Source organism: Monodelphis domestica, chromosome 1 (assembly GCF_027887165.1).
Source record: "Monodelphis domestica isolate mMonDom1 chromosome 1, mMonDom1.pri, whole genome shotgun sequence".
Taxonomy (NCBI): Eukaryota; Metazoa; Chordata; class Mammalia; order Didelphimorphia; family Didelphidae; genus Monodelphis; species Monodelphis domestica.
The window spans coordinates 664,645,576-664,662,034 of NC_077227.1; the positions used below are offsets into that span (position 1 = coordinate 664,645,576).

The 16,459-nt window shown below is 43.4% G+C and overlaps 1 protein-coding gene across 4 annotated transcripts in view; it reads right to left on the bottom strand.

Moving 5' to 3' along the window:
- DYNC2LI1 (dynein cytoplasmic 2 light intermediate chain 1) overlaps nucleotides 1-16,459 on the bottom strand; it is a 107,726-nt gene that overhangs the window by 3,539 nt on the left and 87,728 nt on the right. For 3 of the 4 annotated variants that reach the window (XM_056822449.1, XM_056822503.1, XM_007476886.3), the window contains 7 exons: nucleotides 16,088-16,244; nucleotides 13,404-13,642; nucleotides 10,015-10,147; nucleotides 6,162-6,431; nucleotides 3,573-3,738; nucleotides 3,383-3,475; nucleotides 2,586-2,785 (listed from right to left, as the gene is read on the bottom strand). In XM_056822449.1, coding sequence (XP_056678427.1) covers nucleotides 2,586-2,785; nucleotides 3,383-3,475; nucleotides 3,573-3,738; nucleotides 6,162-6,431; nucleotides 10,015-10,147; nucleotides 13,404-13,642; nucleotides 16,088-16,244 — 1,258 coding nt within the window. Of the gene's footprint in view, nucleotides 1-2,585; nucleotides 2,786-3,382; nucleotides 3,476-3,572; nucleotides 3,739-6,161; nucleotides 6,432-10,014; nucleotides 10,148-13,403; nucleotides 13,643-16,087; nucleotides 16,245-16,459 lie in introns of those variants that run through there. The other variant, XR_008917410.1, reaches the window with a different exon arrangement.

Below are 16,459 nucleotides of genomic sequence, written 5' to 3' on the forward strand. Positions count from 1 at the left end.
TCTCTTATTTCACTCTGTGTCATTTCAAATGAACCTTGCCGTGTTTTCTATAGTCCCAATATTCATGATTACTTCTGTCAGGAAAATATTCCATTACATTCATATGTTACGGTTTATTCCACCACACTCTAATTGTTGGTCATTCCCTTTGAATCCAAGTCTTGATACCACAAAACCCAAATGCTAGGAATATTCTGCTATATATGGGGCTTTCAGACTAACTTCTTTGGGACAGGTCCTATGATAAGGACACTGGGGCATAGATTACAAAGAGTTTGGCCACTTTCTTACATATACTAGTTCCCATGTTGGAACCAATACACAGATCCAATAACAAGGGTTTAATGTGCTTGTTCTTTCCCTGTTCTTAATGTTGGCTATTTGTATTTTTTTATCATCTTATTTATGCTGATTTGCTATGTAAAGGTGAAACCTCAGTTGTTTTCATTTGCATGTCTCATATGAACAGTGTCTAGCATTTAAAAAAATAATTCCTGATCATTAAAATTCTCATTTTGAAAATATCAACTCTTTAATTTTCCCCCTTTCCCTAAGAGAAGACTCCTCCTCCCTTCTGCCAGACTTCCTTGTTTCTGTCAAAGATGCCACCATTCTCTGAGTCTCCCAGTTCCATAAGCTCAGAATTATTCTTGGGCCCCTTCCTCTCCCTCACTCAACATATCTTCTTAGTTGCCAAGTATGGTTATTTCTGCTTCTGCATCATCTCCACCTTCCATTCCTCCTTCTCTACTTACACAACTATCACTCTAATTTAGGTCCTTACCTCCTCTGGAGGTGATAATAACAGTGGCCTCAAGCCATACACCCCTCCAATCCATTCCCCACCTAGCTGCCAGTGATTCTCTCTCTCTCTCTCTCTCTCTCTCTCTCTCTCTCTCTCTCTCTCTCTCTCTCTCTCTCTCTTCATTTTAAAAAATTTTAAACCCCTTCCTTCCTGTCATAGAACAAATATTAAGTATTGGTTTCAAGGCAAAAGAGTGGTGAGGGCCAGGCAATTGGGATTAAGTGACTTGTCCAGGGTTACACAGGTAGGAAGTGATTGAGTCCGATTTGAACAGGACTTCCCATCTCTATGGCTGGCTCTATCCACTGAGCCACCTCGCTTCTCCGAAAGTGATTTTTCTTAAATGTAAATCAGAACACTTTTCTCCCTTGTTTAATCAATTCCAGTGGCTCCCTGCTATATCTAGGAGAAAACGTTATCTGTTCTGTTAGACTTGTAAAGCCCTTCATAATTGTGATATCTATGGCCTCAACCTACCTGTCTAGCTATCCACTATTCTCCTTCCCATGTTCTCTTTTCCAGACAAACCGGATTTCTCTCTGTTCCTCATGCTTGGCATTTAATATACTAGCTCCATGCCTTTTCATTGGCCAATTCCCATTTTTTGGTTCCCCCGTGAACTAGACACCCCGTCTCTCAGCTTGGGCTCCGAGCGTTCCTCTCTGACTATCCCCCTGGAATGCTTTCCTCCTCACTCTGTCTGCTAATGTCTCTGGTTTACTTTAAGTCCCAACTAAAACCCCATCTTTGATCGGAAGCCTTCCCCAACACCTCTAAATTTTGGAGAATTCTCCGTTAATTATTTCCTATTGATCTTGGGTATAGTTTGAACAACTCATTTATTGTGGAATGACTGAGAGAAGCTTTTGATGGGGGAAACGTTCAGTCCAGTTAGTGGAAAAACTAAATTATAGACTTTTAAGCATGTAACTATTCACTTTTTGAGTATGCCCCTTCTTTCGAGCATAAAATATTGACTTCCCTGTTTGCCTTTTAAAGTCCTTCTCTCTGGCCTCAGACACTTCCTAGCTGTGTGACCCTGGGCAAGACACTTAACCCTAATTGCTTAGCCTTTACCATTCTTCTGCCTAGGACTGAAAACTTAGTATCCATTTAAAGACAAAAGGTAAGGGTCTTTATTTGAGGAAAAAGCTCTTCCTGACTTATACTACTCAGTAAAACTCCTGAGTCCCAATAGTACACAAGCTCCATGTGGGTAATGACTATTTTTATTGATCTTTCTACACTGTGCATTGCACATAATAGCTGTTTCAGAATTAAATTAAAAGTCCTTTTCAAGGAAGGGAGCATTGCAGACTAATTTTGGCCCTTGAGCAGCTAGGTGATGCAGTGGATGGAACACTGGGGAAACAGGAAAACTCATGTCTATGAGTTCAAATCTGGCCTCAGACACTTACTAGCTAGATGACCCTGGGCAAGATATTTAACTCTGCTTAAGGTTTTTCATCTAAAAAGTGAGCTGGAGAAGGAAATGTCAAACCACTCCAGTATCTCTGCCAAGAAAAATTCAAATGGAATCACCAAGACTTAGACATAACTGAGAATGACTGAACAGCAACACTTATGCCCCTTGTGATCATTAGTCAGTCACTTAACAAACCTTTTCTTTCTTTACAGGACCAAGAAACGTATACTTCTAGCCAAACCAGCCCATACTATCCCAAACGCTAAGCCTGGTAAATTCCCATTGAATGACATTTTTCCCATCTGTAGTCATTTTCAGGATTTAACAAAGGGTCGTGACAAATGAGGTACTCACACTTTGCAATAATATGCAGAATCACTGGGAAGGGAATCAGAGCCCCCGTGACAAACAGGAGAGCAGCTGTGTCCATGAAGGAGCGTTGGATTTTCTCATGGCCATAAAATAGAAATCCAATGACCATGGACATCACAAAGGCCTCCAAACCCTGGGTCAGCAACATCGGCAGGTCCCTGAAGTCATTGGAAATCTGTCGGCTTAAGAAACGTGACAGAAAATGAGCAGCAGTGGGGGTGATGAGGACCCCAGAGAGAGTCTTGTCTTTAATGGGCTGATTGGGAGTTGTTTTGTATTTTACTTATTTGTCCATCATTGGTCAACAAGCATTTATTAAGCACCTACTATATGCAATGCACATTTCCAGGCACTGGAAATATAGAAACAAATGATCCCTGCATTCAGTGAACTGGTATTCCAATGGGAGAATGCAGTATGTATCCCTGCTAGACTGTCAGCTCTTGAGAGCAGGTGATACCTCTCCCATAGCTCAGTATGGCACTCTGCACACAGAGTTCATGGGTATTTACTGAGTTGAACTGAATTGCTTTCAGGTAAATTTTCATCAGAAACACAAAATAGGTGGTCCAGTGGATAAACTGCAAGGCCTGGTCCTGGGTTCAAATGTGTCCTGAGATACTTCCTAGGGAAGTCACTTAACCCCATTTGCCCTTCTGACTAGAGTTAGTCCAGTAGAACTTACCTCTGAGTACAGTGCCTGGCACATATAGGCACTTAAAGAACATTTATTGACTGACCAATATCTTTAAAATCAACTTCAGAAGTCTTTGAATTACCGAATTAGAGTGGTGAACTGCTGAACTGTCCCTGGTAGCTGGTGGTCAGAAGATGATGGTAGATTAATGATCTGTTCTGAAATGAGATGAGACCTGTCAGAAAGCAGAAAGTAGGGCCAACGTCTTTGTTTCCAGCAACTGCCTCCACCAAGTGCCTCCACTGCCCTTCCTCCCCAGAAGCGTGCCTTACCTCGGCTCCACAGAGACAGTCAACATACTTTCCTCTTCAGTGGCTCTCCACAAGAAGTCATCAAAGTCTCGAACTTTTTCCAGAAACAAGGCAGCGAGGGACTGGACCTTCTCTCTGGTGGCCATCTCTCGCTGTCTGTCTTGTCTGTCAATGCTGGTCAAATCGACTGTAAGACACATGACAGTCATGTCCCATTGGCTAGAAAGTCACCATCTAGCAAGTATACCCCCCCTCCCCGAGTTAAAATAGACCCTAGAATAGGCTGGTTACTAGTTCTGTGTTCTCCTCTGGGTAAATAAGGAAGTGACCACCACTGGAGTGTGGCAACAAGGGAATTGCGTATTGTTGCAGGCAAGACCTTCAAAGTCAGGACCTCCATCCCCTAGGAGTGACGATAGTATTGCCTTTTTCCAAGACTTGTGAGAAATGTATTTCCAAATCTTAAAACACTATGTAAAATGTGACAATTAAGAGTTAAGTGACTTGTTCAGTAGTATCTGAGGTCAAATTTGGATACAGGACTTCCTCTCTCCAGGCCTGGCTCTCTCTCTACTGAGCCATCTAGATGCCCTGTTCAGCATCTATTTCAACTGGTCCTCATGTGACTGAGTTGCTACCCATTCCATTTACCTGTATCTGTCCACATTATCAATCAAAAACCCACTGTGGGCCAAGCACTACTAAACTCTGGAGATACAAAGAGGCAAAAAAAAAACCAGTCCTTGCCCTCAAGGAGCTTATAGTCTAATGGGAGAGACCACATGCAGACAAATATATACAAAGCAAGCTAAATATCAGCTAAATAGGAAATGGCCAACAGAGGGAAGGCACTCCAATGAATGTTTGTCCATGCTACCCAAATGCAGTGCCCAGCACCTAGCAGAGTCTCCACATGGGATCAGAGCAGTGAAGACTTGACCAGCAGCCATACTCTCACATGTCTTGCTAAACTCATCCTGGAGTTCATTTTTTAAATTTCTCATTATGTCCTTTTGTGCTGAATTAATTTTCCTCCTCCATCACCTTCTCTCCTTCCATTCTCTCTTGGCCCCCTTTTATGCCTTCACACCTCTACTGCTTTGCTTAAGCTAAAATACTATAAAAGGGTCCATCTGGTTCAGGCCCCGGATTTGTCATTTCATTGACATAAAGAACTCATATGAGGAAACTCCTTCTTCTAAAGTTGGCCAACACCTGAGAGGTACCCAGGGCCCTGAGAGGTTAAGAGACTTGCCCAGGGTCACCCAACCGGTATGTGTAATTGGTGGCTCTTAAACCTAGGCATTCCTGGTTTCCAGGCTAGTTTGCCATCTCCTATATCATGCTGCCCTTCTCTTATAAGATAGTTATTCTGGAGGTAGTGAGTGGAGCGAGTTTTTTCATTAGGAAAACACTAGCTGAATTAAGAAGCCATAACGGCAGATAGGAAACATGGTGGATAGAGCACCAGGACTGGAGGCAGGAGATCCTGGATTCTTCCTATATGACCTTGGGCAAGTCACTTAACCCCCATCGCCTAGCTCTTTTTGCTCCTCTGGGACAGAATGTAAAGGTTTAAAGAAAAAAAGGAAGAAGAATTAAGCAGCCATGCTCTCGGCATAGCCCCAAACCCTCCAGACTTCTCAGTACCAAGATTCATCTCCAGAGCATCTGGGGACCAGGAGGCTCCCTCTGCATCTGACTGTCAAAGGTACGCGCTCCATTGGATTTCTGACCCCACATCAATGGTTACACCAGGTTGGGTTTAATCAGGCTAGCACACTAGATTGTACCCATAGTCTGCTTAATTTCTGGGTATGTTAACAAAACTCAGGCTGGAAAAAATGCAGAAATTGAACTTTGGGCCTTGAACTGCTGACATCCTTTTACTTCACACTCAACTCTCATGTCCAAGAGCTAAGTCCATTAAGGCTGGCTCCTTCCTTAGTAAGGCAGATACCAAAATGGCTAAGATCTCCCTTCCTTCTGCTCCCTTGAGATAGTATGTTCCCTTCCAAAAAACCACACCACACCACCTCTTCCTACCTCCCCCCCACACACAGACACACAGACATAGACACAGACACAGACACAGACACACACACACACACACACACCAAAAATAATGTAGCAGGGGAAGAAAGAGCATTAGAATTAGAGGTCTCCAGCTGGGGAAAGGTACATGGCACCATAGTTCATAGAACGCCATGCCTGGAGTCAGGAAAACTCATTTTTTTTAGTTCAAATCTGACCTTAGACACTTACTCATTTTATGTTTCTAATAAGTCATTTAACACTGTTTGCCTCCATTGCCTCCATCTTTAAATGGACTGGAGAAGGAAATGGCAAATCATTGCAGTAACTTTGCCAAGAAAACCCCAAATGGGGTCACAAAGAGGGAAAAATGACAGACCATCATAGAGCCAGAGCATCTGGATTTGAATCCCAAACCATTTTGAGACTGTTTCTCCACCTTTGTAGAATGAAGGGGTTGGCCCAAACGACTTCTAAGATTCCATCTACACTGTCGGGACCACAGGAGAAAGGCTGGCTGACTGTCCCCGATGAGATACACACACCACCCTGATCTCAACCCTTCTGCTGACTTACCATAGAAGTCCGCAGGATTGCTATACCTGGGACAGGGGTAGCCAATTTCTGTGAAATACTTCACCATGTCCCGGGCTGTTCCTGAGTAGATGGTGGTCCCAGAGGTCATCAGGAGGACCAAATCAAACAATTTGAAGATATCTGAGCGAGGCTGATGAAGTGATATCAGCACTAGTCGGTTGCCTTTTGCCAGCCTGGATAAAGTTTTCACAAGGTTATGGGATGTGAAGCTGTCTAAGCCCGATGTAGGCTCGTCCAATATTAAGATTCCTACCAAGTAAAAAGACCACAATGACCACAATGACCTGCCAGTACCTGTGATTTAAGCATGACTACACAGAATAAAGTTTTGGAATAAGCCATGTTTCTGTAACTATTCCTATGTGATGCTCCTCCCTGAGCCAGGGGACAGAGACCTAGAAACATTTCTCTTGAAATGGGAAGACCTTCCTGCCTCTGTACCTTTACCCAATTCATCCCCATTTCACCCTCTTAAAAGGTTGCCAATTCTCCAAATGTCTTTTCCTCCATGGAGCCTTCCCTCATTCATCCCAACTGGAAAAGATCTCTCTTAAGAACTCACATTGTAGCTTATCTGTAGCTTATTTGTTATGCACTTAGTATATAATAGATATGACAAATTCCCTGACCTCAAGGAGCTTGCGTCCTACAAAAATATCTATGATATAAAATATGTAATTTTGTATGTATTTATTAAAATCTATTTTGTATCTCTCTCTTGAGAGTATGCTTTGCTTTTAAAAAAGAGAGAAGGAAGAAAGAAAAAGAAAAAGGAAAGAAGTAAGGGAGAAAGGCGGGAGAGAAGCAAGGAGGGAAGTAAGGAAGAGAGGGGAAGAAAGGAAGTAAGGAAGGAGGGAAGGAAGGAAGGGAGGAAGGTGAGAAGGAGGGAGAGAAGGGAGGAAGGGAGGAAGGTGGGAAGGAGGGAGGGAAGGGAGGAAGGGAGGAAGGGAGGAGGGAAGGGAGGAAGGGAGGAAGGGAGGAAGGAGGGAGGGAAGGGAGGAAGGGAGGAAGGAAAGAAAAAAGGAAAGAAGGGAAGAAGGAAAGAAGAAAGGAAGGAAAGGAGGAAGGGAGGGAAGGAAAGAGAGAAGGAGGGAGGGAAGCAAGGGAGGAAGGAGGGAAGGGAGGGAGGAAGGAAGGGAGGGAAGAAGGAAGGGAAGGAAGGAGGGAAGGAGGGAGGGAGGAAGGAAACTGATTAGGGAGGCAGGGAAAAGCATATATTAAGGGGATTTTAAAATCTTCAAGTTATGTTGGCTCTGGCAGTGAGGAGGGAAGAAGTGAGGGAAAGAAAATGAATCATGTAGATGTGGAAAAATATTTTAAAAATAATAATAAATAAATAAAATCCTCAAGTTAGGCAGGAACCTTAGAGATCTGTTAATAGCCTCCTACCAGAGATTTCTCCCTTGTTACTTAACCTATATAAATCAGAAGAAATCACAATTTTACCAGGCATGGCACAGTTCTAACCACACTAATTTATTCTAGTCCCCTGTTATCAAGCAGGACTTTTCCTAAACTATCCAAAAGATAAATGTATTGTAAAGTTAGAAATCTCCACAAATAGGCATTTGAGCTCCTTTTTCTCTATATAATCCAGCCCCCATTCCCATACCCCCATCCACCCCTCACCCACACATATAGACACACCACACACACACACACACACTTTGTAAGAAAATTCATAATATACTTCTGAAGGGAAGCAGTGTAGGTTTGCACTGACCTGAATACAACTGAAAAGCCAAGAGCCATGCTTTGGTTGGTGGTGGCAGTGGTGTTAATGGCATATATATATATAATAAGGGTAGGAATAGTTATATTCTTCTCTTGGCTGCTATTCTTAACTTCAGTCAAAGAGCATTTGGGGGACCAAATGTACGTAATTGTTTTTACTTCTAGGCACCTCTTATTGGGAAATTTGGAAACAGAGTCTTCAAAGCCAATTTAAGTATACAGGATACCCATCAAGTTTAAATAGGAGTCACAAAAAATCTCTAAATGTAAAGAAGGCAGTTGTTTGAAACAATAGATTTTGAATGAGTACCAGATACAGGCAAAAAGTTGGACTTAATCTTAGCTTGTTGCTCTTTGTTTGACTTTTTTTCCCCTGGCTTTAGTTAGATGCTCCTGGTCTTGGCTATGGACAAGATCTGTTGGGCAGCCTTTGCTAGGGAGAGGCTTTTGAGTTACTACACCTTAGGTGATGGGAGCAGAGAGCCAACAGATAGCCCTGAAGAGCTAAAGTCTAGAAGCATGTAACAGATTCAGCTCAGCAATAAGAAAACTCAGCAAGACTATATAATCCTCAGTAAAGAGCTGGTATAATTAGCAGTGATGACCTGCACAGCAGAGAGCCAAAACGTGATGCCAAAGAGAGAATAGCATGATCTCATTATCAAACAGCATCAGTAACTCTCCAGATGGCACACAATGAGCTCTCCTTGCTCTGAATGTGCCTTGATCATGCGTATCTGGGGCATTGTGAGGCCCATGAAATAATGGATATAAAACACTTTGCAAACCTTAAAGCACTATCTAAATTTCAGGTATTATTATTATCATCTGCCTCCAGTTTGGTGATGGTTTTATTCCCTGAATGTTCTGTTGCACACCTGCTTGGCTTAAGCAATGTTTATAGAAGCAATATAGGCAAGTGCTGGTAAATGTTTAATTAGGGTCTCTGGGGGAAAAATGTAAGAACGTGCACATTTTAAAATTTTATCTGCACCATTAACACCTTATTAAGTCTAGACAGCTAACAAAATAATAAATCAAGCCCTGGATTGGAATGTCATCTTGATCTTGAGCAAACCGTTTGACCTTATGGACACTCAGTTTCCTCATCTGTAAAATAGGTGCAATAATATGTGTTCTCATGCCAATGAAAGGTTGTGATGAAAGAGACCAAAAAAATGTAAAAATATTGGCAAACTCTAAAGCTATGCAAATATGATACAGTCTTCTTCTTTATCCTGATTAATAACAGGAATACATCATTGAAGTTGAAAGATGGGTAGGAATTGGCCAGGAAGAGTAAGGAGAGAGGGGAGCGGAAGGAAGAGCATGAGCAAAGCCATGCAGGTAGAAAAATAAAGATGAAAGAGAATCGAAGCTGCATTTTTAAAGATGAGGAAGAAGGCTGAAAAATAACCATCCAAGGAGAAGGGAAATAATCAGTCTTGCTTGATTAAAACCAAACATTTCTCACACACAGGGCACAGGTCGGTCTTTCTTCCCGGGAACTTCTTATTTAGCACGTTGATGAAAATTAAGACCTGCAAGATGCAATAACAGGTCCCCAAGCCATAGCCTTTCGTGATGTGAGCTGGAACATCATGATTACTAGCTAGCTAGCATTTACAGAGCAAAGGGCTCTAGGCGTGGGATCTTGTGGGATTGTCACACCACTCTGGGAGGCAAAGCTTTCTACCCATGAGAGAGAGAGAGAAAAAGAGAGAGAGAGAGAGAGAGAGAGAGAGAGAGAGAGAGAGAGAGAGAGAGAGAGAGAGAGAGAGAGAGAGAGAGAGAGAGAGAGAGAAAGAGAGAGAGAAAGAGAGAGAGAGACAGACAGACAGACAGACAGACAGACAGACAAAGAGAGACAGAGACGAAGAGACAGAGACAGAGAGACAGACAGAGTCAGAGAGAGATATGAAGTGACTTGCTCAGTCACAGAGCCAATTAAGCGCCTGAGGCTGCATGCAAACTCAGCATGGGTCTAACCATTGCCCCATCCAGCTGCCTTTATCAAGGATGGAAAGAGCAGACATTTTTGGTCCTTTCACATACGCACAAACACATGTGGCCACACAAACGACAGACCCGCCCTCACCAGGATTCCATAGTAGCTGCACGCCGATGCTGACCCGTCTTCTCTCGCCACCCGACACTCCCCGCAGGTACTCGTTCCCTACTCGTGTGTGGGCACACTGGCGCAGCCGCAGCTCAGCTATCACATCTTCTACCTGAGAAGGGAACAGTGAAATCCTTTATTTCTTGCTTTTCAAACACTATTAACAGACACCGTTTCCTTCTTCTATGGGCACCTCCCCATCCCCGTCAATTTTTGGTTTGTTTGTTTTATTTTTATTGTCATGCAAAACACCTCCATGTTGGTCATTGTGGTAAGAGCACACTCATACATAACCAAATCCCCAAATAAAACCATACTCATGTGAAAGACAACTCCAACAGTTCTTACTCTGGGGTGTTTATTTGGTTTTAAACTCTTACCTTCAGACTTAGAATCAATATTGTATATATGGGAAATGGGGGTTAAGTGACTTGCCCAGGGTCATACAGCTAGAAAGGGTCTGAGGTCAAATTAGAACCCAGGATCTCCCCTATCTAGGTCTGGCTCTCAACCCATTGAACCATCTAGCTGCTCCTCCACAGTCACCCCCAGCCTCTTAATGTCATCAGCATGTATGTATCCAAATGGTTCCCACCTTCAGGAACCACATTTTGATCATCTTCTGTGCTCACATAACTTCTTACCTTGATTATTGCATTAGCCTCCCAACTGTTCTCTTTGCCTCTCTCCCTATTCTAGTCCATCTTCCTTTCAAGCTAAATCAGATCAGATAACTTTGGAAAACTTATGTGGAAATTTGTTATTAAAATCAAATCTTTAAAGAAAGTCCTGACTAGTCACTCCATAATTTTTAGTGGTTTTTGAATCCCCTCAGGATCAAATATAAAGCCTCCTATTGGCATTTAAAGCTCCCTCCCTGCTTTGCCAGGTTTCTTACAATTCATTCCTCTCCGGATGCTCCATATTTTGGCTTCCTTGGCATGCTTAGCCTTCCTAGCATATTTCCATTTCTTATCTCCATGCATTTGCACTGGCTGACCCCTCTTCCTCGAATGCACCCCTCTGTCACTTCCATCCTTCAGGACTCATCTCAAGTCTCACCTTTTTCAGGAGCCTTTCCCAGGAGCACCAGAACCAGCCTTTCCAGCTCAGATTCCTTTCCATATCCTCAGTCTCTATCTTGTACATACCTTGTAATTTACAGGTTGTCTCTGCCATGAGAGTAGAAGTTCTTGAGGGCAGAAACCGATTTTTTCTTTCTTGGCATCTAGCACTTAGCACTTGGCTTATGGTAATCACTTAATAAATGCTTGTTGTTTGATTAATCTCAATCATGTGAATATGTCCTCCAGTGCCCACTCATCCTGGGCAATTCTTGGGCATGTCTTCCCTCAAATCATCTATAGGGGATCCACCAAATATGGGAGTCTTTCTTTACCCCTTTTTAAAATCCTTACCTTGTCTTAGAATTTTAGAATTAAGTAGGTTCCAAGGCAGAAGACTGGTAAGGGCTAGGCACTGGGGGTTAAGTGACTTGCCCAGGGTCACACAGCTAGGACGTGTCTGAGGTCAGATTTGAACCCAAGATCTCCTGTCTCAAGACCTAGCTGCCCCTCCTTTAGTTCTTTAAACATGATGTAGATACTAGTGGCCCAATTATCTTTTATTCTTGCAACTTGACCAATCTGCCTTTTCCAGCCTCATTTGCAAGTGGGAATATGATTGTTTTAAAGAAATCCTACCCTTCAATTAAGAATTTTAATTATCTTTACCTCCCATGTACTCCTATCAATTAGTTTAAATTTGGTTTCTAAACCTATTACTTTATTGAAACTATTCTATCATGTTTTATGGGCAGCCAATCAATAAACATTTATCAAGGACCTACTGTGTGCCAGGCTTTGTGCTAAATGCTGTACTCTATTGTGATGAGAGGAGATACTGTCTAGTAGAAATAAATGCTGAATTTAGAGTTCTTAGGTCTGAGTTCAAATTCTGGTCATGCCTCTAACTAGCTATGCGATTCCAGCCATGGCATCTCTCTGATCCTTCTTTTCCATCATTAAAATAGTAAGAGGTGGTGTGATGTGCTGGCTAGAGAACTAGCCTTGGAGGTAGGAAGACCAGAGTTCAAATCTTACCTCCAACAAATCCTGGTTGTGTGATCTTGGGTGAGTCACTTAAACTCTTAGTATCCCAAGCAACTCTCTATGGCTATAAGTTACAAAGGAGGTGCCAGCCTGAATTAGCAGAGGGAATTTCCTCACTTTCTTATATCAATGAAAACACAGGTTCAGTCCCTCCCTGACAACTGGGCAAAATTACACTTGTTCTATTTACCCCAGCATCTAGGTGGTGCAGGATAGAGCACCAGGCCTAGTCAGGAAGAATCATCTCCCTGGGTTCAAATCTGGCCTCAGATATTTACTAACTGTGTGACCCTGGGCAGGTCACTTCACCCTGTTTGCCTCAGTTTCCTCATCCATAAAATGAGTTGGAGAAGGAAATGGCAAACCACTCCAGTTTCCTTGCCAGGAAAACCTTAAATGGTGTCAAAAAGAGTGCCACACCTGAAAAACAAAACCTTTTTAGCTCCTAGAGCTATTGTGAAACTTGGGTTAATAATGTTATGAAGGGGCTTTGTATACCTATGTGAATTTAAACTGTTAGGAAAGGCCACCAAGTTTCCTGTTTATTCTAGAATAGAGCAGAAATAGCATACTGTTCAGAATCCTTTTCTCATTGTTATCTTTTCTTTATTCATTACCTTCTTACAGGATAGAAGATTTTCTCTAGGAAAAGGGAAATCTGCCAAAAAGCTAGGATCACTGTTGTTCAGTTATGTCAGACTCTTCATGACCCCATTTGGGATTTTCATGGCAAAGATATTGGAGTGGTTTGTCATTTCCTTCTCCGGCTCATTTTACAGATGAAGAAACTGAGGCAAATTGTGTTAAGTGACTTGCCCAGAGTTACACAGCCAGTGAGGGAGTATCTTAGATCACATTTGAATTCAGGTCTACCTGATTCTTTTTTTTCCCCCTAAGGCCAGATTTGAATTCAGATCTACCTGATTCTTTTTTTCCCCTAAGGCCAGATTTGAATTCAGGTCTACCTGATTCTTTTTTTCCCCTAAGGCCAGATTTGAATTCAGGTCTACCTGATTCTTTTCCCCCCCCCCTAAGGCAGAAGAGCCATAAGGGCTAGGCAGTGGGTATTAAGTGACTCCTCCAGTGTCACCCAGCTAGGAAGGTCCTGGCTCTCAATTCACTGAGCCACCCAGCTGCCCCTGGTCTAGTTAATTCTAAGTCTTGGCCTCTAACCATTGCACTGTGTTGCCTGGCCCTAGAACGCGTGATTATTTTTATGATTCTGTGGAATTCAGCTTTTGAGTTGCGGTTTCCTACCCTCTTTTTGCGCTGGGAGTCGGAGGAGGTTCTCGGCAGGCGTAGCTGGGCAACAAATAATAAAGTCTCCCAGACGGTCAAGTTGGGGAGAAGCTGGTCATGCTGCCTCACGTGGGCGATGCACTTCTTCACCAGCTGGGGCGTGCTGGGCTGACCATTAATTAGAACTTGGCCCGTCTTGATTTTGCCTCTGTTTTCTCTGCAGGTAATCACATCCAACAGGGAGGACTTTCCATAGCCTGTCAAGTCAAGAGATAGATATCTTCTTTCCGGACCTCTCTTAGCCCCAGGAACTCTGGGAAGTGGTTCTCACCCAGTGTCTCCCCTTGTGATCCGCCATTGTGCTGGGACTCTATCATGCGCAACGTTAGGGTTGGTTGTTCAGCCCTTTCTTACTCTACAGGACTCCACTGGCGGGGGTTCTTGGCAAAGATATTGAAGCGGTTTACCAGTTCCTTTTCTAGCTCATTTTACAGATGAGGAAACTGAGTCAAGCGGAGTTAAATGACTTGCGGAGAGTAACATCGCTAGTATGTATCTGAGACCAGATTTGAACTCAGGGAGATGAGCCTTCCCAAATCCAGGTCTGCCACTCTATCCGCTGCACCACCTCGCTGCCCTGAAGTTAGGACTATCCCAGAAGAAACCAAGGCTCTGACATGGCTTGGGTCTCGCCTCCTGCCTGAATTGACCACCATCCCAGCACCTCGGCTCCCTTTTTCCTCTGCCAGCTTTCACTCCAGGCTGCCACCTCCTGGCAAAGCCACAGAGCTTGCCAAGTGCAGGGGCAGAGACGACTTGGGGTTGGTCCTCTTGGAGGCAAGACTCCAGCCTTCCTTCTGCTTGCCAGAAAGACGTCAGCCTGGCAGCCCGCTCCCTCTCCTTCCAGAGAAGGGCCAGAGCTAATTGCATTGTTAAGCAAAACTATTTTTGGCTCCCTGACATGCCAGCCAACGTCTCATCATTCAAACTGTATTTAGTTCAGAGGCTGGTTTTATGGGAATGACTAATTTGGAACATTAATAGGGTGTCTTTTAAAAATGCAAACCCAGAGCCTGTTTGCAGGAGGAGGAGGAGGAGGAGGAGAAGGAGGAGGACTTAAAAAGAAGAAGAAGAAATGACAGGTTGAGAAATTATTTTTAAAGCACAGCCCAGTGGAAAGGCATGTTCTGACCTCCCCTCATAGCCTTTTTTCCCTTCATTTTTTAAAACAAGTACCTAAAGACAGCCATCATTTGCCACCCAGTTAAAGTCATCTCTTCTTGAATGACATACTGATTGCCATTGATAAAGAGAAGCAAAGCTGCAATTTGGATCCACTTCCCCAAAGCATTTGATGAGGTGGGTCATAAACACCTAAAAAGCGGGGGCAACGAGGTGGCTCAGTGGATTGAGAGGCAGGTCCTGGGTTCAAATGTGGCCTCAGATACTTCCTAGCTGGGTGAAGCTGGACAAATCATTAAAAAATAATATTTAAAAATAAACTTAAAAAACCACTTCAGACTAGTTTGCTGACGGGCATTCAGGCTCTGTTCTCTCGACAAACAGGCTCCGGTGCCCTGTGTGATTCCATCAGAATGGCTACTTTTTCTCAGTGATATTCCCCCAGCTACAACTTTGGTTTTGTTATTATTTATTCTTTTGGAGTATAGACTCATTTTCTTTTCTTTTTATTAAAAATCTTTACCTTCCATCTTCAATACTGTGTAATGATTCCGGTGCAAAAGAGTGCTAAGGACTAGGCAATGGAGGTGAACTGACTTACTCAGGATCACACAGTTAGGAGGTGTCTGAAGCTAGATTTGAATCCAGGATCACCCTGTCTCTGAGCTGCCTAATTGCCCTCTCATTTTATTTTTAAAGTGCTTTCTGAGCCAAGGGAAAAGTTCCACCAAGGCTGTGAAAAATGCTTGCTCTTTGCAAGGGTCTTGTTCCATCCCTTCAAATTGTGAGGTACTCAGAGTCATGGTAGCCCCCAAAACATTTTCCTCCTTTGGCCAGTTATGCCTCCTTCCTTAATTTAGAGCCCCTTGACCCAGGCTTCTTTTTTTAAAAATTGTTTTTTAACCCTTATTTTCTGTCTTGGAATCAATACTGTGTATTGGTTCTAAGGCAGAAGAGTGGTAAGGGATAGACAATGGGGGTCAAATGACTTGCCCAGGGTCACACAGCTGGGAAGTGTCTGAGGCCAGATTTGAACCTGAGACTTCCCATTTCCAGGATTGGCTCAATCCACTGAGCTACCCAGACTTCTTTTGAGCATAGAGAAACTGGATGAAAGAAGGTATCCCAGGGACATAGCAAGGAGTCACAGGGGAACCTCTGATGTCCTGGACCTGCGCTATGATGCCTTGCAGAGCAGCCATCCTTGCTCAGATGATGCTCTGTTTGGTTCCCCATGACTAGAGTTACATAGAACAGTGGAGTCAAGTAAAAGCCAAATAGAAATGGGGGCCATGAAACCTTGTAGAAGAAGCCTGCTGACTTTATTTTAAAATGTGGTATTCTCTAGGTTTTGTTGTATTTTCCTTTGGTTCGTCAACTATTTCCCAGCCATCTCTTACTCTGGCTGAGGAGTGCCGTGGGCATCATAAAAGGGCTGATTTCTTTTCATCGCTTGATCTTTATTTATGTCTTCCTCAAAGACAGAAACTGATTCTGCTTCACTGGGAAGAGACACATACCTGAGCTCCCAATGATGGCCAGCATCTGGCCGCTCTTCACTTTCAGATTCAGATTCTGGATCATGGGCACAGGGGCGTCCTGGCCTCGGTTCCACATACAAGGCATTTTGAACTCAGCTAGTCTTTCATACCATGGCACCTGGAAGGCCTTGTCAACCTGAAAGAAGGGAAGGATGGACGATGCCCTTAAGTCCGCTCAGTATCACTGGGGTGAGTATTTCCCCTTGAGCTACCTCCATGACCTCCGTTCAATTGCCTGGAGCCACAACGAGGGCAGGGTGACTGGAGCATCCACACAATTTAGAGGTACCAAAATTCAGAGAGACAAACAGCAGATAGAAATAACCAAAGCTTAGTGCCTAACTGGCCAAA